Here is a 26250-nt window from a genome sequence, read left to right as displayed (position 1 = left end):
TAAAACACACACACACACACACAAAGGATACATGGATTACCGTTGCGGTCTAATTTTATACACACACACACACAATACACAAAGGTTTAATGGAAAAGGAAACCGCGTATTAAGGTTACAAAAGCAGTAAATTTGGAGGAGCCGCCGATGGATGGAACTCAAATTAGATATCTATATATTTGCTGATTAATTTATATAAATCAATTTACGAATTATAGCCAACGCACACACACACACACACACAAACACACACAACACATACAATACATACATACATACAATTAAATGAAATTGCTACCGAAATTTGTTCAAGAAAAAAAAAGAAGAAATTTAGCTAAATTCAACGTTGAGTGTTAAATACTATTATTCGAAATATTGAATATGGAATATGAATATGCATATAAAAACGAATTATTTTTTTTTTTATAAATATTATTACTTTATTATTATCTTGTCCGAATTTCTCTTATCCTCTTAATCTTTAATGAATATTTTTTGTGTTTTTTTCGTGTATGTTTTGTCAATTTTTGTAAATTTCGAAATTTCGAATCGACGACGTCACAAGCAGCAGCAGCAACAACTATAGTCGGATATTATTTTAAATATATATACATACATACCAACATACATACTAATTAATACACAAGAATGGAAATTCATTATAATTTTTATATATTTAAAAAACCTACAAAAACATAACAGAGCGACAAGAGAATGAGGAAGAAAGAGGGAGTAAGATATGATGATAATTTCAAATCTACAAAGAAAAAAAAACAAAACAAACAAGCAACATCCCCCTAAAAAAAAACAAAACAAAACCGAAGATGAGAAGAGAACCTTATATGTAATAAACAAAATAAAAATTCAAACAAATGAAAACCTCTTAATCAATCACACACACACACACACACACACTGACACGCACAGATACGAGAGAAAACAAAAGATATGTAAGTTAGATAAAAGATAAACCGCTTGAGAGGGTGGCAGCTACATCCGTACATACTAGTTTTAGTAAGTGACTTTCGTTTGCTCTAAACCTCGGCGCTCAAAATATAATACTCTTCGTAGCAGGAGTGTTGGCCGCACACTCGCGTGAACAAATTCCTAGCTTAACAATCTGTAATTGAAACAATTCTTCTGACTGCAGAGATCCCTACATACTACTACTACTATATAGAGCCTGAAGCCCGGAATCACTCTTCGACCTAGCCTTAGAATCGTATGCAAGAATTTTACTAGCAAAAATCCAAAACCAAAAAAACAAAAACAAAACCTATCAGCTAAATAAGGACTAAGCTTAGGGCAGAGTGCTGCTAAAAAAAACAAAGGATTTTCTTTATCAATTTACAAAAAAAAACATTACTTATGTGCACACAACACCCACACGCGCCACACGCACACACGCATACGCATACGTGCATGCATAGGAAAGCGTTTCATCAAAATTGTGCCTTTTCTTTTCGTTGTTGTTATCGAATATCGATCAAAATATACATACATAGTACATACATGCATATACATACATATATGGGCACCAGTGCAGTTATATTTCGCACCCTAATACACACACAAGCATATTATGTGCCACTGCCCTGTAAAGTAGGCAATAGATTTTGTAATGGTCTTTGCCCACCCGTTGCCCCTCAAAAGTATGCAATGGGTTTTTCGATAGTCCCAAACGTAGCCTTAATGAAATGTAATTTTGTTGGTTTTTGCTCACATCTAGTCGGTTGGGTGTGGTTTATCTATAGCTTTGCTATGTATCTGAATCCTACCTTCATCAGAGATAATGTAGGCGAAACTAAAAGAATCAAGTGGGGCTGCAGGCGCGTAAGTCAGACCACGAGTAGATCCTGCACGCATGCTGGACATCATATGCACACGCAAACACATACACACACAGTTCGACGAACACACGAGTACACCAACAGGCAAAACCAACAACCAATACATACATATGTACAATACACATGCTCATGTACATGCTCGTGATGCTGGGCAGAGACATCCGACTCTATCACAGAGAGAAGACAGAAGAGAGAAGGGCGCTAATGTGACAAAAGCCTATCATTATGTACTATCGTATGTCAAATGTAACTTGTTCATCACAAGATGAAGATACTCGACCCCCACACCTCACACCCACAAAAAAAAAAAAAAAACAACCATGAAATAAACCGAAATTAATCTACGTAATGATACCAATATTTTTGCTTTGCTTCTGACTTTATTTTCTACTCTGGGAACAAGCATTCATCAGAGGCGTTGCATCTGCCGTCACTTTTGTAGCTACTACGCCATTTTCAGATTCCAAATCAGTAGACAATTCGGCTCCACACATATCGAGTGAACAAAATTACCAGAAACAAAACAAAAAAAAAATTTTTTTTAAAGTTCGAAATTTTCTGTTAACCGAAAACAAAGTATTTGCAAATATGGCCACAAAGACTTTAAAGTTGGGATTCTTTTCCCAGATTCAGCGATTTTTTGGATCGAAGCGTATTCGAAGAATCCGTAAGAGCCCCCGTAGTTTAAGAGTAACCAGGATGTGGTCCTTATGCACATACATCCTTTTTCTGCAGACAAATTGGCCCTAAGTCCCGACCATCAGAACCTTGAGCCATACAATCCCGATGGTCCCTTGCAACGCGTTCTCAAGCAGATCCAACAAAGTCCAAGACCGTTATATCTGGGCTTTCACGAAGGACAGTGCAAGAGCGAAGCGAGGCCGAGGGCACGTGCAACACGCCAAGCAGCGTCTTCCACAACGCTGTGTGCGGCACCACGGAATAGTGCTTCGTCAACAACGCTCTGTGCGTCGAAGGTTCAAGGAACAGAGAGGTCAAGCAATCAGCGCAAGTTGCCACGCTCTAGGAGCTCTTCAAGCACAGTGGGTGCGGCTCTTAAGGATACCGAGTCCTCGATTGCGCTCCGTACGTGCTCGTCTACGATGCGGACAGTTGTGACTTCCCTGAATGCTGGCAACATGAAGGCCACACGCGACCAACTCATGAAGAAGCTGCGGTGCAAGGAGCAGCGCCAGTGCGTTCCCCTGGAAAGCGCGGTGAGTGCCATTCGCATAAACATCGGGGAAAATGCCGGCAGAAGATCCTGCCGTCGCATTCGAGTCGAGTCCTCCAAGTCCCAAATGGACTTGGCTCGCCGTCCGAGCAACACGAAACTCTTTTGCTCGAATAGTCAGCTGTCGGTCAAGGCGTCTCAATCGAGGATGTACTCGGTTAAGCCACCGCCAGCGAAGCACTGTGAAAAGCACCTTGGTGGCCAACCAGGTGTGGATGTGAAGTTGGCAGTCAGTTGGTTCGGAAGGATGGCCAACAAAGATATAAATCTGGACAACTGCCGACCGCAGCAAACCGCCAGAGCGCCATCCCCCACCAGGAGTGCATCAGGCAGCCAATACCCTTTGAAGAAGGTACCGTCCTCCGAAAAACGGGCCCAAAACGTAACCAATCGGCCGCCCAAACATTCACGATCTTTATCGATCTACAGTGGAAAACTGATGCCCATGGAAGTGCCAATTAAGAAACCCATCAGCAGGGATCTCCAACCAACCTCCCGTATGTCCTCCAAGCCAAACGAGAGTCCTGATCTACTCTATCCATGGCAGAATGGGGAGATAGATAGCGTGGATTGGGGCAAACCGATCCGGATGGAATTATCTTCTAGTAGTTATCCCTCCGAAATGCTAGAATTCCAGCCACAAGCGCCAGTTTCTTTGCAGAACGAAGGGAAATTGGATTTGAAGAAGCCCATCAAGGTGGAATGCCCGCTTCAAATACTCCATCAGGCTCCTAAGATCCACAGAAAACCATCATCTAGCAGTGGTCCTTCCATGAGGAAAGAATGCCAGCCTGCAACGTTAGAAGAAGTTTCTTTGCTGAGCAAGAGGAAAGTGAATTTCGGTACCCCTATACGGATGGAACCGCCAGTCCGGTTCGAAAAACCTTCGCGGATGGAAGGCAAAACCAAAGATGATGAGAAGAAAACGCTCACCATGAAGTTACAGCCATGGAAGAAGCCTGCAACCCTGCTACACGAGATACTATCTAGTTCGGCTGCTAAGCCTAAGCTGCTCCGCAAAGATCCTTGGCCAGAGGCAAAGAAAAGTCAAGAAAATGTGAGGGAACCTCTCGCCAGGGATCCGCCCTGCACCGATATTTGCAAAACGGAAAGGAAAAGTCAACGTAATGTCATGCAACTTCTCAGAGAGATCCCCAATCGAACCCGAATTTCGGGTGAAGACAGGCGTCTAAAACACATCCGTGAGAGTGTTTTGATCAAGAACCTTATAGCCCGCATCGATAAGATCCTCGCGTGCCCCGCCAGAAGTCAAAGAACTGCTGCCACAAAAAATCCCATCGACTCAGCCGAACTGCCTGCAAAAGCAAACGAGAAGCATAACACCAAGTCCGCTTATCTGATGACTGTCAGAACATTTGTCAATCACTCCTACCTAGCACGCAAAAGTCTGTCAAGGCTACTCTGCCCGAGTGTCTCACGTAGGCCTGATTTAAGTTTGGCCTTGAGCCCGTTCACTGAGAAAGATTATACCAATTCAGATAATGGGGCTGCTGAGAAGCTGAGAAACATGTCAATTTGTGAGCTGATGAAGCCTTTCCAAATATTAGAATCCATGCACGAGACTAATACAATACTCCAGCATGTTTCTCGGCAGAGTGAATGGAAAGTGGATTTGGGGAAACCGTTCTGGAGGGACTATTCAATATTCGAGAAACCCATCCAGTTGCAGTCGCCTCTTGAGCTTTCATTAGAGGAATCGGCCTGGAAGGAAGAAGAAGGTGCATTCGATTTGGCAGAATTTCTTAAAATCGAATCGCAACTGAAGGCACTACTGGCAGAATTCACCAAAGACGACAATGATTTTGATCTTGCAGAATCTTTTGAAATCGAGTCCCTATTCCCTCCTGGCACATTCGAGTATGATTTTTTGCGGAGCCCATTTACATGGAATTCAGGAACATCAATTCCGATTCCGATCAGTAGTCCTTTTGCAATGGTATTCAGGACACAAATGACGACTGAAGCGTTGGAGCAAGTTTTATTGCAGGCCGAAGGAAAAGTGGTTTTGGGGAAACCGATCAAGATGGCCAATGCAACTCCTGTCCCATCGATAGCAGAACTGCTCTGCACGAATTCTTTTCAAAATTACATTAAAGGCGAGTTTGATCTGGCTGATGATCTCGAAATAGAATATAAGACCCCGCGGATGCTTGCAAAAATTCAGAGTGGAACTTCTTTCGAGAGAGTGGTACCAACCGAGATGGTTCCAGCACCTCTGATGATAGCCAGTGAAGCTCCTGAATCTGATCTGGCAGATGAAGAGAAAACTAAAACGGATCTAGCTGAACTTCTGGAAACTGAATCCAAGGTTCAGCAGACGCTCGATAAATTTGTCAAAGATAACAAGAAAATAGATCTGGATGACTTACTGGCAATGCAATCCAAGATTCTGAAGACGGCTGCAGTTGCAATTATGCAAGAACATTCTACTACTGTGGCATCGGGCAAAGAAATCCTAATGGAATCCCAATACCCGATCAAGATGACCATTGAGACGCCTCAGACTGCCAGAGGGGAGTCCAAACCGCAAAAGACTCCTGTCATAAACGATGAAGTGCCTTTGAAAATGAGTTCAAGCCATCAGGAAGTCAAGCCAAAGACTGATAATAATGAAATCGCGACCACCTCGTTATACATAGCCTCCTTCCGCAAGGGAAAGCCAGAACAGTGTTGGAAACTCTTTGATACCGAAAGAAAACAAAAGAGAATCTGGACCAAAGGGGCTGAAGATGATAAGGAAGGCAATAATCCTTGCTACTCCATGACAGTGCGATACAACCCCGAATTAAGCCTGGACAATAATGATGTGAGCGAATCTTAATCTAGCTGGAATCTTGTGGAAACCAACCAAATTTGTAAGTGCCAAGAGTCCCTACAGATACTTTCCATCTTCAATTATCTATAAATCTGTGGATGGGAGAAACCGTACAAGACCCATAACGAAGAGCAGAGAAGGTCCTGCTTCAGTTATCGCCATGTTTCAAAACTGTTCCGTAAGGCAATCTTAATGATCTTTTATTAGGCCTAAAACTAATCATTTTGCTTACAGAATTTTACTGTAATGTAAAAATGCTTCTGATGAGACCAATCCTGTCAATGCTGCTGCACATTTTTAGGTACTCGTATTTACTCGTCAAAAAGAAAACGGTGACCGATTTGCCTGTGGATTTGAACCGAAACTACATTTTTATTTAAACAATATAAAATGATGAACAAAGAAAAAAGATTTAATTTGTTGTTGTAAATTCTGAAGAGGGTATTCATGATTGTTCGAGCAACGTCTCGCAAAAGATTTCTTCATTCATGGAATGGAATGCCCTTTACTTGTTCCAAAATAGTACTTGTTGTACCTTATGTTGTAGGTTTGGTTAGGTGAGGGTCTTCTACTCAAGGAGGTTTTCGAAACCATCGTCCGTGTTCGCGATAGGCTTTTGCCGAACCTTGGGAGAATCTAGGATCGTAGTGGAACCAGAGAATACCTTGCGAAGCTGGCCTCGGAATGTTCGGATAGAACAGCTTCGTGGCGACCATTGCACAAACTCTTGAGATGGGCTTTATCCGCCCAGTGAATGGGTTGTACTCATACCCTTCGAGACCGAAGATCCAGCCTCTACAATGGGAGTATCGCGCATTCTATAAGAACACCAATAAGGACCTTCGTACCAATATGTTAGGGTCTTTATTTTTCTAAGACAAGCTAAGCAAATGACCCTTCAAAGAAATGGATTAATTATAGATTTTAATTTCCAATTAAAATTATGCTTTTCGTGACACAAATTGTCTGATTGATTATAAAAGACGGGTATATGAAGTTTAGCACGAGTGTATCCTGCCCGGGCAAGCCCTGGGCATAGCCAGTGAACGAGTTCTGCCACCCATCGACCACAGATCCATTTAGATAGATATTTCAGTTAATTACGATTGAGTGCTGATTGCATGGCTACATTTGGCTGGCCACGTGAACGGGGTCTGGGCTTCAGCTGTGGATATATCCCAGCTGCATGATTATAATGCCGTAGGACAGGCTGCAGCTGATCACAGCGAAGGCACATCTCATGTCAATGCAAAACATGCCGAGGACCCTGTTCTCTGGGGAACCGGCACGAATGGCCCGCTTCAGGCTAGCCATTTCCATCTATGGGGTAGAGGATAGAGTAATCTTTTAGTCCGGAACTGGTCTGCTCACCTGGCGTTGGGCTGCCTGCATGTAAGTCGCGTCCTCCACTCGTGGACCGGCGCAGGGTTTGTTTCCCTGGGCCAACAAACGCTCGCCGACAATCTGCAGAAGGAGGCCATCGAAGAGCTTGGTGACGAACGTGAGAACGGTTAGCAGGAACTTGGCATTCCACACACGGAATCCCGACACCGGCGCTGAGGACGTTGCCAGGAACGAGTAGCCCACGTAGAACGTGGCCATGTTGAAGTACAGTTGAAAGAACATCGTGGCCAGCACTTGCCACGCGTACAGGCGATGCAACCGTCGCACCAGCCGAAGCAGGCGCTCCTGCCGCTGCAGCTGTCGCATTAGGCCCGTATAGGACGTCCTTGGATGCTCACCATTGACCCTCAGGGCCTCGCCCAGCTCCAACAACAGCAGAATGTAGGACATCAGCAGGGTGTCCCTGACCAGCGACATGTAAACAAAGTAGAAGTTGGACAAATAGTCCCAGACATTCACCGACCGCATGTCAACGATCAGGAGGATGCTCAGGCTAAAGTTGAAGTTTTGCAGGTAATTGAAGAGCTTGCCGAAGAACACAACGTAGTAGAAGCGACTGGGCTCCCCCTGGGGGTGCACCCTGGACACCTTAGACCTCATAGCCATCAGTTCGTTGAAGACCGCACAGACCTCCTGCTCACGGAACATCCGCAGCGCGGTCTGCACCACCAGGGCGAGCAGCTGCAACACGACGGTACCATAGCTGAGGGACCTCACGAATCCGTGCCTGCGGAACGTGCCCTGCACAAAGTAGTCCTGCGCATAGTACCAGTATCCCCAGTACAGCGCCAGAGTGGCCACCATCATCAGCCAGCTGTACCAGTGGAGCACTCTGCTGGGCACCAACCGGCGACGGGATGGACTGTAATAATGCCCGGTTATGCCCAGTACCAGGCTCTGGATCATCCAGATGCGCAACAGGAGCGTGTACAACCATCGCGCCCACATGGCAGAGAGCAACTGACGATACACGAGTGTCCTTTTGGAGTGTGTCCTCACCCATCCAGCACGAGATAAGAACAGACCCATTCAACCCATCGCACCAGCGAGAACAGAGGCCACTGACCACTATCCACCTCCCAAGAGAACTCTTGACCCTGCTTATTTAAGGCTAGAGTGCGTATCTTGCCAGTCCATCGCACATTTTGTTTATCCCTGCACCCTTATGGAGGGTAATATTACTATACTGCTGACAAGTGCACTAAAGATACAGAAGAAAGAAAGGAGTACTAGTGAAATTGTATCAAGATCTTTACTGGATCTAATCTGATCAAAAACGGGACCTCTTCTAGATGATACAGCTTTTTACTCCGACTCCGACTCTTGGGGGAGTTTAATAAAGGGTTTGCATGCATCTGTTAGGGCATTTGAGATACTGCCTTAAGGAACGTCTTGCTGTGGAATTCCATTTGGAGGGAGTGCTGTATGGGTGCTCTGGGTGCGGTTTGTGGCTTGTTAGGAGCTTTTGCGGAGGTATAAATCGAACTGCACCAGGGTGATAAAGTAACAGAAGGCGGTGACGGCGATCAGATAGATCAGGCGACGGTCAAAGTTCAGCAGGCCACAGAGCATGGGCGGTCGGCACTTGAGAAGTTCCAGAGAGAAGTATTCGATCTATTCGGAAAAGAGCACTATCCATTATTCATTATTCGTTCCTTTCCTTTCGTATATTACCTCCTGGGTCAGACGCTGCTCCACCGTGGATGGGGGCTCGGCAAAGGTACGCATCGTGAGGGCGAATCCCTCCAGCTCCTGCTTAATGTGCTCGTTGAGCAGGGTCACAATGTAGGTGTCGATATAGAAGCCCGTGGCATACACAGACCCGATCACGATCGGGAAGCTGATCTCCTCGAGCGACTGCTTGGCCAGCATATTGAAGATGGCGTAGAAGTTGGTCAGGTTGTTGATCAGGGTCGCCAGCACCAGGCCCAGCAGCTGGAACTGGTGCATCTTAAAGCTCTCTGAATAGAGGTCGTGTATCTGGCCGAATCGCTGCCGCAGCTCCCCCAGGCGATCGCTCAGGCGACAGCAGTGCTCCATCAGCATACCGCCCGGCCTCAGACCTCCCAGCTGCCGCCGCAGCGAGACCAGTTGCAGGTGCAGTTGGCGGTAGTACTTCAAAACACTGCCATTCACAAAGTAAAAGTAATCGGCCATGTTCTCCGTGTAGTTCCACAGCACAAAGGCGTAGATGGCAAAGTGGAGGCGCACCTGGCTGACCGAGGGCCCGTCCGCGGCCCCGTATAGCGCGAATATGCCTGCCACCTGGACGAGCATCATCAGGTTGATCAGGCAGAACTTGAAGTACATGAAGAACTCGAAGCTCCGCTTCGGCTGCTTGGGGGCGCCCACGAAGGCCGTCTCCAGGCGCTGCCGCTGCACCGTGCACCGATAGTTGATGGCCTCGAAGTGCACGGTGTTGGCCACATACGTCACGATCACCGTCGCATACTTGATGGCCGTGTTGGCGAAGCTCACGTACAGCATGAGCTGCATGCGACGGTCGTGCGTCTCGGTGAGGGTCCGGAAGTGGTAGACAAAGTACCCGGGCAGGACCACGATCAGTATCAGGCTGAGCAAGTGACTGTAGGCGATCAGCACGGTCTTCAGACCCCGTCGCATTGGCTGCTGGGGTACATAGTCGATGACCACCTGGCCGTAGATGACCGCGTAAATGTGGCCGTACTTGTAGAACTTGAACTCGTGCCGTTCCCAGAAACTGACCTTAGGCTCGTGCTCCTCCGTTGCCGACATTTTTAGCCTACCAGCTGCCAGGACGTACTGTCACCAGGACGCCTCGAGCCAGGGCCCAGAGCCCACCATCAGAGCGACCAGTTGCGTGTGAAACTATGCGTATAGTAGGGTGGCTATGGCACTCAGTGCATAATTAATGAAGATATCTGATACAGCAAGTTTGGGAAAGGTAAAGGATTGCGGTGCATACGTCATCAAATGTCCCTGAAACCAGGGCAAACCTTACTCCACCCTCAGCTTCTCTCTAGAATCCTCGTTGGAATCATTTAATCATCGGATACGCTATGATTATTAGTTGTTTAGTTGTTAGCAGAAGATGTGATGTGTGATGGTTGTGAGTGTTGTTGCTGGATATATAAACTACATTTTCGTTGTGCCATAGCATATGCCCGTGCCATAGCTGTTCACTCGTTACTTTACGTTGAAAACGACTCTCTACTCAAATACGACTCGCTAGTTGGCAGTCGTTCCTTTAGCACATCACAAACCATCATCCTCGATGCCTCAATATTCCTCTCGCTACTGCTACTCGCTCCTTCTACTAGCTACTGCTACTCGCTACTACTACTGCTAGTCGCTACTGCTAATCGCTAATGCTAGTCGCTACTGATACTCGATACTGCTACGCGTTAATTCTACTCGCTACTGCTACTCCTGATCCATTACAGCTATATACTTTCGATTCAATACTTCACACACTATTGCTCAATTACCCAATTCTCAATCTACCAAATTATAGCTCACATTACCTCCAGCACTTGCGCCTTCCAACGATGTCCCAACTATTGAAAGGACTTGGCCAATGCAATAATAGAGCCAGACGTTTGTAGTATCTGGCAGCGTACAAACGTATACAGATAGCAAATATAATTGAAATGATATTGGGATCACTAACCGATGCAAAGGTGTTTAGTGATGGCGAGAAGAACGGCACCGCCATGGTCGGTGCTCGCTGCGATCGGAGAATGAGGAGCAAAATAACACGACGCTGCCTGGGTGCGCACAATGACCAGGGACAAGAGGCCGCCACACGGGAGAGCTCGACGCTCTGCAAGATAACCATAATGATTAGGGAGCTTCGCTTTTGGGCCATACTCACACTCTCGGCCACCAGAGTGCCGCCGTAGCAGTAAACGAGGAGCTGGCTGAGGGCGGCCACCGTGTAGGCCACGTAGAGCAGGGCGCCCAGGCTGTTGTTCCCAACGGTCAACAGATTACAGATGCTAAAACCGATTACCAATGCAGCGGACACAAAGTGCGCCAGCGTGATGACAGTATACCGTTTGCGGAAAAAACTTGTCAGCTCGAAGACCGAATTTTGTCTGATGATAATGCCCCTCAACTGAAGCTCCAAACGGGCGCACTGGGCCGGCGTCAGCATTAGGTATTCTTCGAGAAAAGAAAATGGATTCAAGGGAATGGATAAGTTCCATGGGAATAAATGATTGTACCTTCGAAGGGGCGAAAGATGGCCCGTGTTTCCTCCTGGAGAGACTGAAAGAGGGACGAGATGTGGACACAGAACTCAAAGTAGAAGCCATCGCAGCCTCCAAACATAAAGATGGTCACATAGCCCGTGTAGGCAATGAAGGCATAGGTCAGAGGAAAGAATGGAGCCGCCAGCAGAACTTTCGGCATTCTGTGGGAATAATAGCTCCATGATTAGTTCACACTACGCCAATGCCTGCACCACTCACGTCATATTAAATGGTGTGTTCCACGGCAGCTCCTGGTCGGGATCCTGCAAGTACAGGATCAAGGCAATGAGCAGTGGCTTCAGGTTGTAGGTGGTGCAGGTAAAGAAGCCCGCGGACAGCGGCCAGAAATTGATGCGCGCCGCCAGCACCGAATTCTCGTGAATGATGGCCTTCTGTTCCGGCCTGTTCAGACCCGCATCGAAGAGCATCCTTTGCAGCTGCATCCACACGTTGGCCAGATCCCGACGATAGCGCAGCATGAGCAGCATCTTCAGCAGCGTCACGGCAGACGTACCGGCCGGACAGAGGGTCTCCAGCGCCAGGGTGATCTTCGCGTTCTGCAAAAACACGAAGCCCGCATGCAGCTCCGTGACCACGCCAATGGAGAGGATCACAAAGTGAACTATGGCACGGACGGGCAGATCGTCCCCCATCGGCCAGTAGCCCATGATGTCCAGGCTGAGCCGGGGCACGGCAAAGAAGTAAGATCTCAGCGGTTGATCGCGACGCAGCAGCCGATGGAAGGACCACATAACGGAACGATAATGGAGCGCCCTTCTTCAGGAAGCTTCCTTTATATAGAGAGCCTTTTTCCCCAGCTCTGCCCATCTTCTTCTTCGGCTGTGAAATGTCTACCTAATTGACTTGTTATGCAAGCAATTAGGCGAAAGTTCTCTCGCAGAAACTTTCGCTGGGTAATTGGCTGCAAGCTTGAATTATTTATAGGACTGATACTAGATTGCTACAGACAGACAGGGCAGAAGAAGAAGGCCACAACCACAACAGACGACAAGAACAGTCCAGAAGTAGCCAAGAACGAGGAGTCGCGATCAGAGCTAATGCATCAATTAGCGCCAGCTGCTAATTTCATTTCAGTAATCAAAATACAAACAAATCAAGATTAATAAATTTCGGCGCTTGCGACTTGGACTTGGACTCAAAATGTCGTGAGTTTTGTTAACTCTAATCTCTAGCCCACAGAACACAGAACACACTCACGCACCACAGCCTGAGCATGAGGCTTCAGGAGCGGATCGGAGTGGATGCCCCGTTTGTTAATCAAACACTCATCAAAGAGGTGCTCAATGTCGGGCATCCACCCGGGGTCTAACATTAAAAACATCAATTTATTATTATATGTATTGGAGTACAAAAAATATGGGATAATATCCCCAACATTGGGGTTGAAAAACACGTACACCCAGAGAAAGACCGTCCATGATCTACAGGTCATAATATATCTACATATTCTATTTGGTATGCATTAAAAGTCCTCAAATTCTAGCCCCTTTGACATTCGATTCCGCTCCTGTGCCACCTGCTCACCCATGTCCGTTCATTTGGAGTCATAAATCATGCAAACCCGTCTGGCATCGCCATCAGACCCGTGTGTGTTTCGTTCGTTTCGTTCGAGTACCGGCCGTTGATGTATTAAGGTTTTTCTTTTTGTCAACGCCATAGACGGGTCTAAGGCAATCATTTTGCAGGCACACTCAGATTAGCAGCGCACGTTCCCTGGCACGGCCCCATGACGTCAGTGTGCTACTGCTCGCACTCGTGTATTTGATGGGGGGAGTCTCACAGGTTTTGATCGGGTTTTAATCGTTGATTTTGTGGTCAGTTTTGGCTGGAATGCCGATCATGAGAGCTGAGTGCCTGATAAGGTTGATTGAAGTTCACTTGAATCCCATCCAAAAAGCAAAAAGTTTCTTCGTTCCACAGTCGAAGGGCAGCAAATGATTGTGATGATGATGATGATGATGGTGATGATGATGATGATGACGATGATGAATAAATTGCTTGATTCGGTGGGATTGGGATAGATTTGATGGGCATATACTCGTAATTGCAGCAACAGTCCCCGAGAGTGCCAAGCACCGAGTGCCTAGGAGCAGCATTCGGTGTCTGGCAAATTGAATCAACGGCAATTGTTCAACTAGCTATGTATTTGCCCCTTTTTTTCCCCCATTTTTACCGCATTTGTTTTTCCATTTTGTAGTTTTGTCCCCCATTTTGTATAGACACACAGACACGCATGCCTGCGGAGCCACCCACAGCTCAACACGCAATACAATTACAACAAGAGAAACACCGCACCGCACAGCACCATTTTGATGCCCTTTCAGATAGATTATTCTTCAGGCAGCAGCTATATGATAGGGTTATCCGACCACAGATATTTGCAGCGTTTTGGTTTGTATTGAATATCCTTGGAGATTCTCTCAAGAGACAATCTAAGAGTGTCTTCTGGTAGCTTCCACTGGTACCCATGCATTGGGCCTACAGGTCTGGCATCGGATACACTTCCTTCTTGGCTGTACAAACATCTGGTCGAAATTCAAATGCCCTCTGCTGCGAACACTCTCGCCAAAAACGGGGGTAACGGCGAGCGATAGAGCAACTCAATTGAGATGGCCCGACATTGTTTTTGATGAGCAGCGCGCAAAGGAGGGGAGGCAGAAGATCAGCCTTAATTTTTGGTAGGGGGGGGGGGGGGAGGGGCTTGGGGGTCCGATCACGCTGTTTCATGACAAGCCGAACTGGGAACATATCCAGAACAGCACCAGCACCCAGCACACCAGGCACCACCCATACAATCATAAAGTGCACATGACTATGAGTATTAGATAAGTTTATTATAGAATAAATAAGCGTGCGGTGCCACAGAGCCCGAAATGGAACCCGAAACCGAAACCGAAACCGAAAGAACCCCAAAGCGAACCACAGTCACAGCCACAGCCACGGCCGCAGGCTATAAAGAAGTTAAGCAATTCAGACAGTTGAAAGCATAAATTGTTTAATAGAGTTTATACGCCAATTGGGGACATAAAGAGTGTAGCATTTTATAATTCGGTTCGCTTCGCTTCGCTTCGCTTCGGTTCAGTTCGGTTCTTATTTGTTTCTGCTGCACAAACCCCAATGCCCTGTTACCCTGCCCCCTGCGTGGTGGCACTCTCTCTCTCTCTCTCTCGCAAGATAAGCCACGAACACATTACGTATACGCACGCTTGTCTGTACCAAGCATTCCGTTTCTCCACAGACACGTAGCATTGGCAAAGTTCAGGGTCGTGCAGGCGCAGAATTAGAAGTGCGTTTACCTTTATGAGGTCCAATCGAACGGGCCAGGGTTATGCAACTTTATTGAGGCCTCTTAAGAGGCCCAGCCGAGAGGCCAATACAAAAGAAGGCAGCAAAATAGGGAATATCCCTGGCTAGGCGACTGTTTGAATACCCTTGCAGATGCCTCTCTTGGTTGAAACAGTCGCTGGAGGCTATCTGGGCTCTCGTACTTCATTAAAGCTAACCGCTATATGTTCTGCTGATATAAGAATAACGACTATGATACCTAAAGGAAGGATACCATTTCTAGTGCCTTGACACACAAAACTTGTATCATGTCGGGTTATTGAACCTATTTCTTCAGATATCTGTTTGTAAGTCCCAAAATCGAAGTGCCCTAACTAGTAGGGTATACAAATCCAAGCGATAATGCGATAGTCATCTCGAAAATGGCGCCAAACAAAGAGAGAGAGTTAAATTAGGGGATGATGATGGCCCACAATGATAAATTGGCACTTGATGATCGCCAATTAAGCAGGCAAATTAATGCCAGCTTTCCGTTCCGTGGAACGAACGATCCGATCCAAAAACAGAACGCCTCCGCCTCCGCCTGCGTCGCCGTCTGCACAGTCTCCGTCCGCCAATCAATTAGTCACACAAACAAATACCCCCAGAGGGTGGCGAGGGTGTGCTGCCTTCACCTACTTACGGTTAAGTCAGTTAACCCGTGCCCGCCTGCTGCTGGCCGGCCCTGCCCTGCTGCCTTCCGCTTATCGAAGCCACGCGTCGGGGCTGCTTGTTCTTCCACACTTTTCTGGGTATTTGGGGTACTTATCTTGGCCCTAAGCACTATCGTCCGTGAGATCAAAGTTTTCGGTCAGACCCGGCGGGGGTTTATGGCCCCGCACCGTTTGGCCGATCGATCGATTCCGCGACGCCTAAGCCAATTTGAATGCAGCAAAGACGCTGCTGAAAAAAGGCCTCGTTAAATGCGAGCAAAGACCGAACGACAGCCGGACGGACGATAGACGACGTCACCAGACGCATGCGCAGTTCACGTGAACGGTCGACCAGAAGACGTGTCCGACGGACGAAACGAACCCCAGATCTCAGACGAGAGACGGATTGCGGCGATAATAGCCATATGACACTCACTTACTGTTCTACGAGCGGCGGCCTGCGCAAGGGGCCACAAAAACTGACTCATATCACTTGGTATCAGGAAAAACAGGAGATTAAAATATACAAATTTAATTACAGACAGTTGTCACCACTTGGAGCGATTTCATGAGAGATTGCATCAGCGAATTTTCCCAATATTTACAATATTTTTTTTAGAAGCAGGGGAATAATCATTGATAATAATTCATTATCACATTAAATCAGCGAAAATAGAAGATTAACATCAAACAGTAAAATACAAAACTAGAAGGACACACCTTCGATCATCTTAGATCTTACGACAATTGTATGGATGAGTTTCTACTCTATAATGTTTCGAAATTTCAAGATTTCAAATCTGAAAAGCAGTAGAATTTTCCAATACAACATAATTCCAGGAAGTAGTGGAGTAATCATTCCTATCCATTCATATACCCATCAAATTGTAATAATATATGAAGTTCCCAACCAGTAAGTGTCATACGGGCCTTAATCGAAAATTACTTCACGTTTGTGTGCTCCGTTTATTTTATGTACTGTCGAATGTATGGGGGGATGGGGATGGGGATGGGGATGGAGATGGGTAGGCATGTTTGTAGATGCCGATACATACGTTAATTGTGCATTTAAAATTGAAATAAAATGTAGCTTGTCGCAATTTATTTGGCCAACTTCCTCTCCGACTCCGCTCCGCCAGACGGCCGTCCGTCCGTCTTTATGTCTTTTTTTATTTGCGTTTAAATTTAGATCGACTGCCGTTCGTTACACCCAAAGCAAAAAGGTTTTGCGAAGATAGGATCACACCAAAATAGTGGCAAGTCTTTCGTTCTATTTCCACTTAGAACCTGTTTTGATTGCTTATAGCCGTAGAACCGACCTTCATCCAATCAACTAGCATCTCGAACAATAGCCTATTTGCCCTTACAACAAATTGCCTGCCAATCAGCATTTTCACACCTCTAATCCATCGAGCACAACCAATATTTTCCGCTGGCTGTAGGGCACTACGCATTGAGACGCAGCCTAGACGCTGACTACGCACTTGGCACGGACACGGACGCGGACCCGGACCCCGGACAAGAGAGGTTCACGTGCGGCTTGAACCGTGAAATCGGTAGCTGGAAAACCAATAAAGGGGAAATACAGTACGGGGGAAACAGCTCTGATTACAGAGAGATATGTAAGTCTGGACAATGCCAGATTTGTTCACGTTTTTCTCCTATATTTATATGTATATTTACTTTTTGTTTGTTGTTGGGCTTTGTAAATCCGTCCGACGGACGCCAAATACTCGCAATAATAAAATGTGAGAATCTTGAAAAGGTAATTAGCACATATTCTCCGCTCGTGTTTGTTTTATACGCCATAAAAATAATCAAAAAATCGAGTCACACATCCCACAGCGACGAACATCTCTCTCTCTCTCTCTCTCCGTCGGTTTTTGGAGTCGGGAGTCTCGTCTGGCGCACTGGGCACCAGCAGGGCCTATAAAAGCAGATCAATCGCCGATGGATATGCGCAGTCAGTCTCTGCAAAGAATTGCCCACTGTGCTCCCCCGTTTCAATACATCTCTCCAGTCTCAGAGCATCCCAGGTCAGCAGTCGCATCCTGCAATATTTAGCAATATTTATGAGTGCAAGTGTCAAAGATCTACAGAGAGATACAGAGCGTGCAAAACTATAAATAAATTTTAAAAAAAGGAACAAAATGCATTCATCGTAAGTTAACAAACGATAGTCACTCATCGTTGCATCTGAAACCCCATCACTAAGCCACTTGCTTAGCAGCAAACATCAGCCTCGGCCCGCGCCCTTGTCCTTGCCCTTGTGAATGTTCTCCCCGCTCACGAACCCCCCTGTCGACTCATGTGTTCTCGATCTGTCTGATAAGCGGATTACTAATTACTAACATTGTAAATGCATCAAGTTGTAATATCCCGCTGTCTCCCCCCATTCCCCCATCCTCCCACCCCCCACAAACACCATACTTCATTCACGCATTAATCAAAAGTGAATCAAAAATAAAACAAGGCATTTGGCAAACGCGAACGAACGAGACGAGCAGCGACCGGAAGCAACCAGGAATCCAATTGGGAATCACTAACAGCAACAGATTGTGGGCGCGGGAGGGCGAGAGAGGGAAACGACCAAGTGAGAGCCTCTCTCCCGCAGTGACAAAGTGCGAAGCGCGCGACAACTGCAAAACGAACGCTTCCCCCTTCTCATCCTTCTACAATCGCCGACTGCGACGCTGACTGCGACGCTAACACTGACGTCTAATCTGTGGGGTGGGTGCGCATACATGGCAGTGTCCAAGGTGCATTTGGCGCAAGGTGAGGCATTTGTTTTGCTCTTCGAGTTCAATCTCTTGTTTTGGTTTGTGTCTAGCAATGACCTTCGAAAGAATTTATTAAAGGGGTACTCTATGAAAATGTCCCATAAGCGAAGAGACATCCTTTGCCTTGACTGATTATTGTTTTATTTATTAATAAATACTTAAAAGTGTCAGGTATCAAACTTCATAGCACTGAGCGCCTTAGCCTGATTAGGTATTGAGGCCCTAGTGCAACGAACGAGCGTAAGCCCCTATTTTCTTCACTCAAATGTATTGCCAAGAATACTCCATCCAACTTGGCCTCACCCTATTTAAAATACACCTTGGACAGCGGCGATCATGCAGCGGTCGGCAGGCTAGAACAAGTGACGGCCGCCGCACCGACTCTGTTGCTGCTGCTGCTGCTGCTGCTGCTGGCAGCGACTACAACAGCTGTTGCTTTTGTTTTCAATGGCGCTGCTGCTGCTGCGGCTGCCGCTGCCGCAGCGTTTAGTTTGTTGTAAGTAGTATACTAGCAGAACAGCAACAGCAACAACAATAACAAACACATTACTCTTGCCGGCGGCGAATTATATATTGTTTTTTTTTCTTGTTTTTGTTTGTCATTATAAATTGAGTTGGAATAACGCTTTCCAGCTTAGTCGTGTTCCAGTAACGCTTCCGCGCGCAACCTTACAAAAAACAAACACCACCCACCACCCACCCAAGGACACTTAGGCTTATCCTAAGCAGAAAGAAAGTTGAGAGTGTGAGAAAATCGAAAATACACAAGCAGGTGCATATTCCCAAAAAAAAAAAAAAAAAAAAAAAAAAAAAACACACAAAAACCCAAATACCGAGACGTGTGCCAATCGAATCTTGTTTTATATTTGATTCACTTTTTTTTCCCGCAAAACACCCGAATACCAACCCTCCAGTATGTCCGCTAGAATCCTGGAAGACTCGCCCAATGCGCGCATCAATAAGACCATCCTCGACCGCTACCTGTCGCTGCCGCTGGAGGATAACGTGGTCCAGGCCACATACGTGTGGATCGATGGCACCGGCGAGGATCTGCGCTGCAAGGATCGCACCCTCGACTTTATCCCAACGAGTCCCAAGGGTAAGTCTATATTTGGGGCATCCTCCAATCCGCAATCTCCCACTCCCGCACTCTGCCATCTCGAATCTAATCTCTTGGCCCATTGAGGGGAGTGCCAAGTGGCTCAAACTCAATTGCAGTGACAGTTTGGAGTGCTGCTCAGTCGGGCCCGATTTATAGGACATATGTAATTCAGCAGCACCAATCCGATCTGATGCCAGCAGTCACTCAGTTTTATGGCCAACTAGAAATTGTTTTGTCGAACAGTAATCGGCATTTAATCGTGTGGATCGTGCGTGGGAAAAGGAAATGAGCCAAAAGAACAACTTCGCATGGAGTTCCATGCCAGACGCGACAGTCGCTAATTTCCCTGTAAATTGGGGTAGACCCAACACAGACAGATGCCAGATTCACACTTTTATTCTATACACAAACTCGTGCCTCCCACCATACAAGAGTATCCCCCATTTACGGGGTTTTATTGGGTGCAATCCGATAAATTTTGATTATAAAAAGCGCGGAAATTGGACACTGAACCGATTCGTTTGTTTTTAGTTTTCAGTTTTCGTGTGCCATTGATTTTATTTGATTTTTAATTTGGCTTTTTATTGATGCTCCTCCTCCACACACAGAACAGAGCAGAGCACTCGAAATTGTCAGTTCATTATATAATAGCCGCCAATCCCGAGTGTGCGCTGGTGACCTTTGCCTTGGCACGGTACTGGGCAGCAGCATTTTGGCCCGCCCGTCCGTCCGTCCGTCCGTCCGTCCGTCTCGGAAGTACTTTACGACGATTACGAGTATTGGGGGATTCTAAAAAAAGAAAATTTCACGACTCGCGTCTGATAATGCGATTTGGCGGTCGCGCGAGGGCTTCATAAAACGAAAACATTGCGACGGCTCTTGAAAGAGTTTTTCTTTAATTGATTGCGTTTTAATGTGCAATTACCGAGCACAGTCTTTAGTGCCTATGGCAGCCGTAAACTAATCAACTGTGGCGCAAACACCCCCTACTCAGACCCCACAGACCGCAGACAGACACTCGACTCGTACGTAGACGTAGCCGTAGCCGTAGCCGTAGCCGTAGAGGTAGAGTTCCAAAAACCCCTCTCCGAACTCGGAAGTCGATTCCCAGATCTTGTCATCTTAATTATTCCACTCGCACACGCTGCCTGATTGCCTGGGCTGCACTTGAAAGCGAATAGAATACAAAAGCAAAGACAAACAACTTTTGCTGGCTGCTATCAAAGTGACTTAATGCGCACAATTACTAATTAAGAATCTGTAGATACATCTACACAGGCACACAGTCGAAGTGCATCGGACAAAGAGCATAGTAGAAAAGATAGAAAGGAATAGAGGAAAACAAAACAAAAATCAGCACAGTGAAACGCACTTGGTGACAGCGCGTGTGGGTGTGGAGGAAAGCCACACGTTGCCTCCTAAGCACTGGCCAAACGGGACAGCAGCTGATCTGCATGGCAGGCCAAAGCTCCAGGGATGCCAGTTATCGCTATATAGAGAGTTAGAGAGAAGAACTTTCTATTGGTATTGTTAAGGCAGTATACGAGTAGAACACGGACTCTGCTTGCAGAAGTGAAGAAGAAATTTCAATAAGGGAGTATAGAGAGGGGTCGACGTTCCATGGAGAGAGTCGATGTTCCAAGAGAGTACATAGAACATACCTCAAGTCAAGGACTATTTCGTTTAGACAGTGCCCAATGCTTTCCGCTCGGCCCTAGATGAGATGCAATATCAATGGTTAAGCATGCCTGCATACTTGTAGAAGAGAAAACCACGACGAGGACGAGAACTTTCACTCTGGAGGGGAAAGTTTGTCGATACAGTCAGAGAACTTGGATTCTAATTGGGCAATTTGAAACAATTTGAAGCCAAATGACAGTTAATCGGTGAATCGTGCAGTTTTCAATAAAGGACAATTCGATTTTCATATTAAATTGCAGCATATTAAATCTATCAGTCAGCCATCAAGTGGAATCAATAAAATTCCAAATGGAAAAAACACTTGAACAGGAAAATGCTGGCTGATTGGCCGCCCCCCTCAAGGGTGCACCTGATTAGGGTTAACAAGAAATGCCAATACCAATAAATATGTTTGGTAGAAGGTGGGGAAACCCCTTAATGGGATGAGCAAATGAGGTGAGAGGCGAAGGCTAGCTAACTGTGGCACAGTGACACACTGAGGGACGTCTGGCGTATCTGTATCTGTATCTGTTTGTGATGCGTATCTGTCTATAAGCTACAGCTGTTTATCAATTGGAGTGCGCTCTACAAGTAGACGGACACTCACACACGCAGCCAGCGAGTGATGATGATGATGATGATGATGATGGAGAGACAGCATGCGATGGGGAAGGGGACTGAGTGATAGAGATAGAGATAGAGAGCTACTAACATGAGATACCAGATTGTAAATGAAAACGCTGGCTCAAGGTCACCCCACGCCTGTTACAATAGACTGCAAAAAACCTCTATTCCCCCACCGCCCCGCCCCTCGAGCGAGAAATTTGCATAAGTGAAATATTTTCATTAGCATTATTTACAAGCATTGAGAGATAGTTCGGGGCTGAGGGGGAAGTCAGGGAAATTAACTATTTATTATAATAAACAATTGGCAAATGGAAAACAGGTTCCCAAAGCTCTAGACCTAGACAGATGGATGGTTCAATGGAAGTCCCCTTTTTGACGGATACCTTGCAAAAAATACAACAAATAATAAGGGTAAAGCGGGAGTGGAAGGCTGAAATGCACTGTGAAATTAAATATGCGCACAGTAATTCTATATATGATATATGATATGACACATTGAAGATTAATTGCAAGAAAGGGGGATCCCAACAGGTTACACTCAGGGCCCGTTGCTGTGGAATCGTGTAATACTTTGATAACTGACTTTGGGACTCAATAAACTAGATATCATTCTATAACTAATTCGCATGAATGACTCAATATATTACATTTGAACAGCAAATAAGTAACCTTCAAGGCAATGCCTAAACCAGTTTCCATACGATTACCATATTGTTGACATCTTAAAAAGGAATTCCCTGACCTTGTCCACTAAACGGTTTATCCGTTCCTGTCTCTGGGCTGTCCTAAATGTATGAAACGGACTGTATGCATACTCGTTAATAGGGAAATGCATTTGTTTTACAACAATATGAAAATGACTTAAAGCCAGCGCGTGCCGATTGTGGGGAAAATGCGAAATTTTTAGAGAGATGTGATGTGAAACCGCAGCCCAAAGGCAGTCAAAGGCAGTCAATTGCCATCAATTACAATTAATTCGAGAGTATTGCATGTTAAGTGACCCACAAGGTCAGCCCCTGCCCCCCTAGCGAACACCAATCAGGCCTTAGCTAATCGCCCAATCAATCCGATCCACCCAAACAGAATTGCCCGTGTGGAATTACGATGGCAGCTCGTGCTACCAGGCCGAGGGATCCAACTCGGACACCTACCTGTACCCGGTGGCCATCTACAAGGATCCCTTCCGTCGCGGCAACAACATTCTGGTGATGTGCGACACCTACAAGTTCGATGGCACCCCCACCGACACCAACAAGAGGAAGACCTGCCTGGAGGTGGCCAACAAGTGCACCGACGAGGTGCCATGGTTCGGCATTGAGCAGGAGTACACCTTCCTGGACTTCGATGGCCATCCATTGGGATGGCCCAAGAACGGTTTCCCCGGCCCCCAGGGTCCCTACTACTGCGGCGTGGGCGCCAACAAGGTAGGGCCTACGATAAATATTAAACAGCGAACTCTGTAGAACTCTAGGGGGTATGTTCCTTGCTTTAGGTGTATGCCCGTGACATTGTGGATGCTCACTACCGCGCCTGCCTGTATGCTGGCATCAAGGTGTCCGGCACCAATGCCGAGGTGATGCCCGCCCAGTGGGAGTTCCAGGTGGGACCCTGTGTGGGCATCTCCATTGGCGATGACTTGTGGATGGCTCGCTTCCTGTTGCACCGCATCTCCGAGGAGTTTGGCGTGAGTAGATCAGAGCCCACATTCAAAGGAGGTTGCCCAGGACTCATGTGGCATCTCTCGTTTCTCTTTGCTCTTTTTGCGATTGCAGATCGTGTCCACTTTGGACCCCAAGCCCATGCCTGGCGACTGGAACGGTGCCGGCGCTCACACCAATGTCTCCACCAAGGCCATGAGGGAGGATGGCGGCATTCGGGACATTGAGAAGGCCGTGGCCAAGCTGTCCAAGTGCCATGAGCGTCACATTCGCGCCTATGACCCCAAGCAGGGACAGGACAATGCCCGTCGCCTGACCGGCAAGCACGAGACGAGCTCGATCAATGACTTCAGCGCTGGAGTGGCCAACCGCGGCTGCAGCATACGCATTCCCCGTGGCGTCAACGATGATGGCAAGGGCTATTTCGAGGATCGTCGCCCCAGCTCCAACTGCGATCCCTACTCCGTGGTGGAGGCCATCTTGCGGACCATCTGCCTGGACGAGTAGAGGGGGACGAGGCACCATTCTACATCTCTATTCAGCATTAATTGTTGCCCTGTTATTGATTTCTAATTTGTTGTTAACCCATCGATACACGATCCACTGATCCATTGACCCGCGCCCGCACCCGTACCCGTACCCGAACCCGACACCTGACACCCGGCAATCCGAACCGAAAAAACCGGACGCGGAAACGGACCCCGTCTCGGCGGGAGCTACATAACATATATGTATACCGTTAGACATTAGTCGTAGGCGCAATTCAATTTACCTAACGTATCTTCCCCACTGAAGTTCCTGAAGCTGAAGGCAGGACCTAGAAACAGAATTACGATAAAATACTTCTCGCTAAGAATTTCCAATCCTTTTTTTTTTGTTTGTTTTTTCTAGCTTCTGTTGTTAGGTTTTAGTGTGAGGTTGTGTTTTTTTTTTTTGTTTGTTGAAGAAGGATCAGCAGTATATATGGTTAACGAGTAGAGCAAGAATCCAAAAAGATAGCCCACCCTTGAGTGGGTGACGCCCCCATAAAAGAACATAAAGCTGTAGCATCAAACACTCCCCCAGACCCCATCCCTATAATTGTTAATGATATTAATTAATTACGCGTAATCCTAAACTACATACAATATACTCTCTAGTTAAGTAAATGCACTAAAAAATAAACAAAAAAATACAAAAAGTATACAAAATAACAAAAGTAGTTTCATTGCCAAAGGATCCACCTCATATGCACACTCAGATGCTAAATACAATTCAAATACGAGTCGTGTTCCTAACGAGATGTTCAAACGTTTGGGCGATGAATGGGAGCGTGTCGAAAACAAATATTTTCACTAGTTGAACGCTCCAATTTATAAAGTCACTTGCAAGACTTATTGTTTGACCATATTAGCATCTTCAAATACGAGTAGTACCTTAGCCCCTTAGGAAAATATTTCTCATAGAAAGGATTGCCTAAGATAAAGATGGCTCATTTGCATAGACTGTCTATAGATCTTTAGGGAGTATCTGGAAGCCTTAAACTTATCCCTTCCTTTAGAATTTGATGGCACTTCTACCCTGAATGCAAGAATATTCCAAGCCTCTAATATTTCGTGGGGATCTTTCATTCAGTGCTCGACAGAACGTGCGACAGATGTACACAGTATACAGTATATTGTAGATTAAACTGAAGTTCAGTGTGAGGTTCATTGGCTGCTCTGTTTGCTGAACGACAGACAGTAGTAGCCCCCCACAAGTCCCCACCGATAAGCAACAAAATTGCATCATCAAATTTCATTACAGCTTTTTGGGGTTTTATTTTTTTGCTTCTCATTTTTATTTATTTAATACTAAAAGTTATAACTTTGATTTCGCTTTGTATTACTGATTTACTCTCGTCTTGATTTTTGTGTGTTTGAGTTCAATATTTTCTGTTTCGGTTTCGGTTTCAGTTTCTATTTCTGTTTGCATTTCCCACCGTTGTGTCGTCACATCTCATGCTCTTCTATCGTTTATATTGATATAGTTATTGGTTGTATATATATAATGTGTATAACACTATTTTTTGCTGTATTTTGTATACTACTTTGTTACCATTTTGTGACTTGTGTGAACTTTACCGAGTTTTTCTCTGATGATGATCAACAATGTGTGAAAATAATCGTAATTGTAATACTTAATTGCAAATCAAACTAAACATTGAAGGTACTGCCGACCATATGCCTTTGCTTTGCCTTACTTAATGGAAGCAGTAACTGATTTATTTGCCTTTAATACAATATATATGTATATGCATATACTATATACTGGTATGTGTACTCATGTACTATATGCTAATTAATTGCATTCAAAGGAGCTGGGAGGGTCAACAAATCGTCTCGTCTCGTCTCGTCCAGAAGTCATTGGCCAGTGTCCCAGTCAGTAGAATTGATAAACTGCAAAGTCTTAAAGCATTTATCAAATCGAACAACAGACAGACGACATCCAGACAGGCAGAGGGGATTGGGGATTGGGGATTGGGCCAGCGAAAAACGTGTACAAATGAAATCCAATCAAGGGTTCAATAACTCCCCGGGGCTATGAGTCACAGTTAAGTGTGGGTCAATTGTTTGATTAGCAATTCGCACCCCAGCATTTAACCCATTGACCAGGCTATCTGTTTCTCTGTATTGTGTGTGTGTGTGGTCAATCAGTTAACGCCAGCCCCAAGCCTCTAGCCAAGTCTAGACTTTGGACAAACTGTGAACAGATGATGTGCGCTGTCAAACAAATCCAATTGCAAGTCAGTCCATATATGTGTGTATATAGAATCTATCATAGATATAATTTGTGCCATCGCTTGCCATAACATAAATACACAATTAATT

General features: G+C 45.9%; 4 protein-coding genes across 4 annotated transcripts; 1 reads left to right on the top strand and 3 right to left on the bottom strand.

Annotated features, from left to right (window-relative positions):
- Nucleotides 1-7081: 7081 nt before the first annotated feature.
- On the bottom strand, nucleotides 7082-8370 carry LOC6599191 (putative gustatory receptor 10b). The gene is made up of 2 exons (XM_026992519.1): nucleotides 7292-8370; nucleotides 7082-7240 (listed from the first exon to the last, which is right to left on the bottom strand). The coding sequence occupies exons 1-2, from the start codon at nucleotides 8351-8353 to the stop codon at nucleotides 7082-7084; spliced, it is 1221 nt and encodes a 406-aa protein (XP_026848320.1). The 5' UTR covers nucleotides 8354-8370.
- Nucleotides 8371-8551: 181 nt separating this feature from the next.
- Nucleotides 8552-10643, bottom strand: LOC6599190 (gustatory receptor 10a). Its single transcript, XM_002024311.2, has 2 exons — nucleotides 8999-10643; nucleotides 8552-8938 (listed from the first exon to the last, which is right to left on the bottom strand). The coding sequence occupies exons 1-2, from the start codon at nucleotides 10076-10078 to the stop codon at nucleotides 8780-8782; spliced, it is 1239 nt and encodes a 412-aa protein (XP_002024347.1). The 5' UTR covers nucleotides 10079-10643; the 3' UTR covers nucleotides 8552-8779.
- Nucleotides 10644-10645: 2 nt separating this feature from the next.
- Nucleotides 10646-12464, bottom strand: LOC6599189 (odorant receptor 10a). Its single transcript, XM_002024310.2, has 5 exons — nucleotides 11776-12464; nucleotides 11530-11717; nucleotides 11178-11467; nucleotides 10974-11126; nucleotides 10646-10911 (listed from the first exon to the last, which is right to left on the bottom strand). The coding sequence occupies exons 1-5, from the start codon at nucleotides 12306-12308 to the stop codon at nucleotides 10861-10863; spliced, it is 1215 nt and encodes a 404-aa protein (XP_002024346.1). The 5' UTR covers nucleotides 12309-12464; the 3' UTR covers nucleotides 10646-10860.
- A 6515-nt stretch (nucleotides 12465-18979) lies between these two features.
- Nucleotides 18980-24473, top strand: LOC6599188 (glutamine synthetase 2 cytoplasmic). Its single transcript, XM_002024309.2, has 5 exons — nucleotides 18980-19106; nucleotides 19249-19433; nucleotides 22827-23167; nucleotides 23236-23427; nucleotides 23516-24473. The coding sequence occupies exons 2-5, from the start codon at nucleotides 19250-19252 to the stop codon at nucleotides 23906-23908; spliced, it is 1110 nt and encodes a 369-aa protein (XP_002024345.1). The 5' UTR covers nucleotides 18980-19106; nucleotide 19249; the 3' UTR covers nucleotides 23909-24473.
- The last annotated feature ends 1777 nt before the right edge of the window (nucleotides 24474-26250 follow it).

The sequence above is a fragment of the Drosophila persimilis genome, unplaced genomic scaffold, assembly GCF_003286085.1.
Source record: "Drosophila persimilis strain 14011-0111.01,24,50 unplaced genomic scaffold, DperRS2 tig00000735-arrow-arrow-pilon, whole genome shotgun sequence".
In the NCBI taxonomy this organism is placed as follows: Eukaryota; Metazoa; Arthropoda; class Insecta; order Diptera; family Drosophilidae; genus Drosophila; species Drosophila persimilis.
The sequence above is the reverse complement of the archived record's forward strand: the minus strand, read 5'-3'. Positions and strand labels throughout refer to the sequence as shown.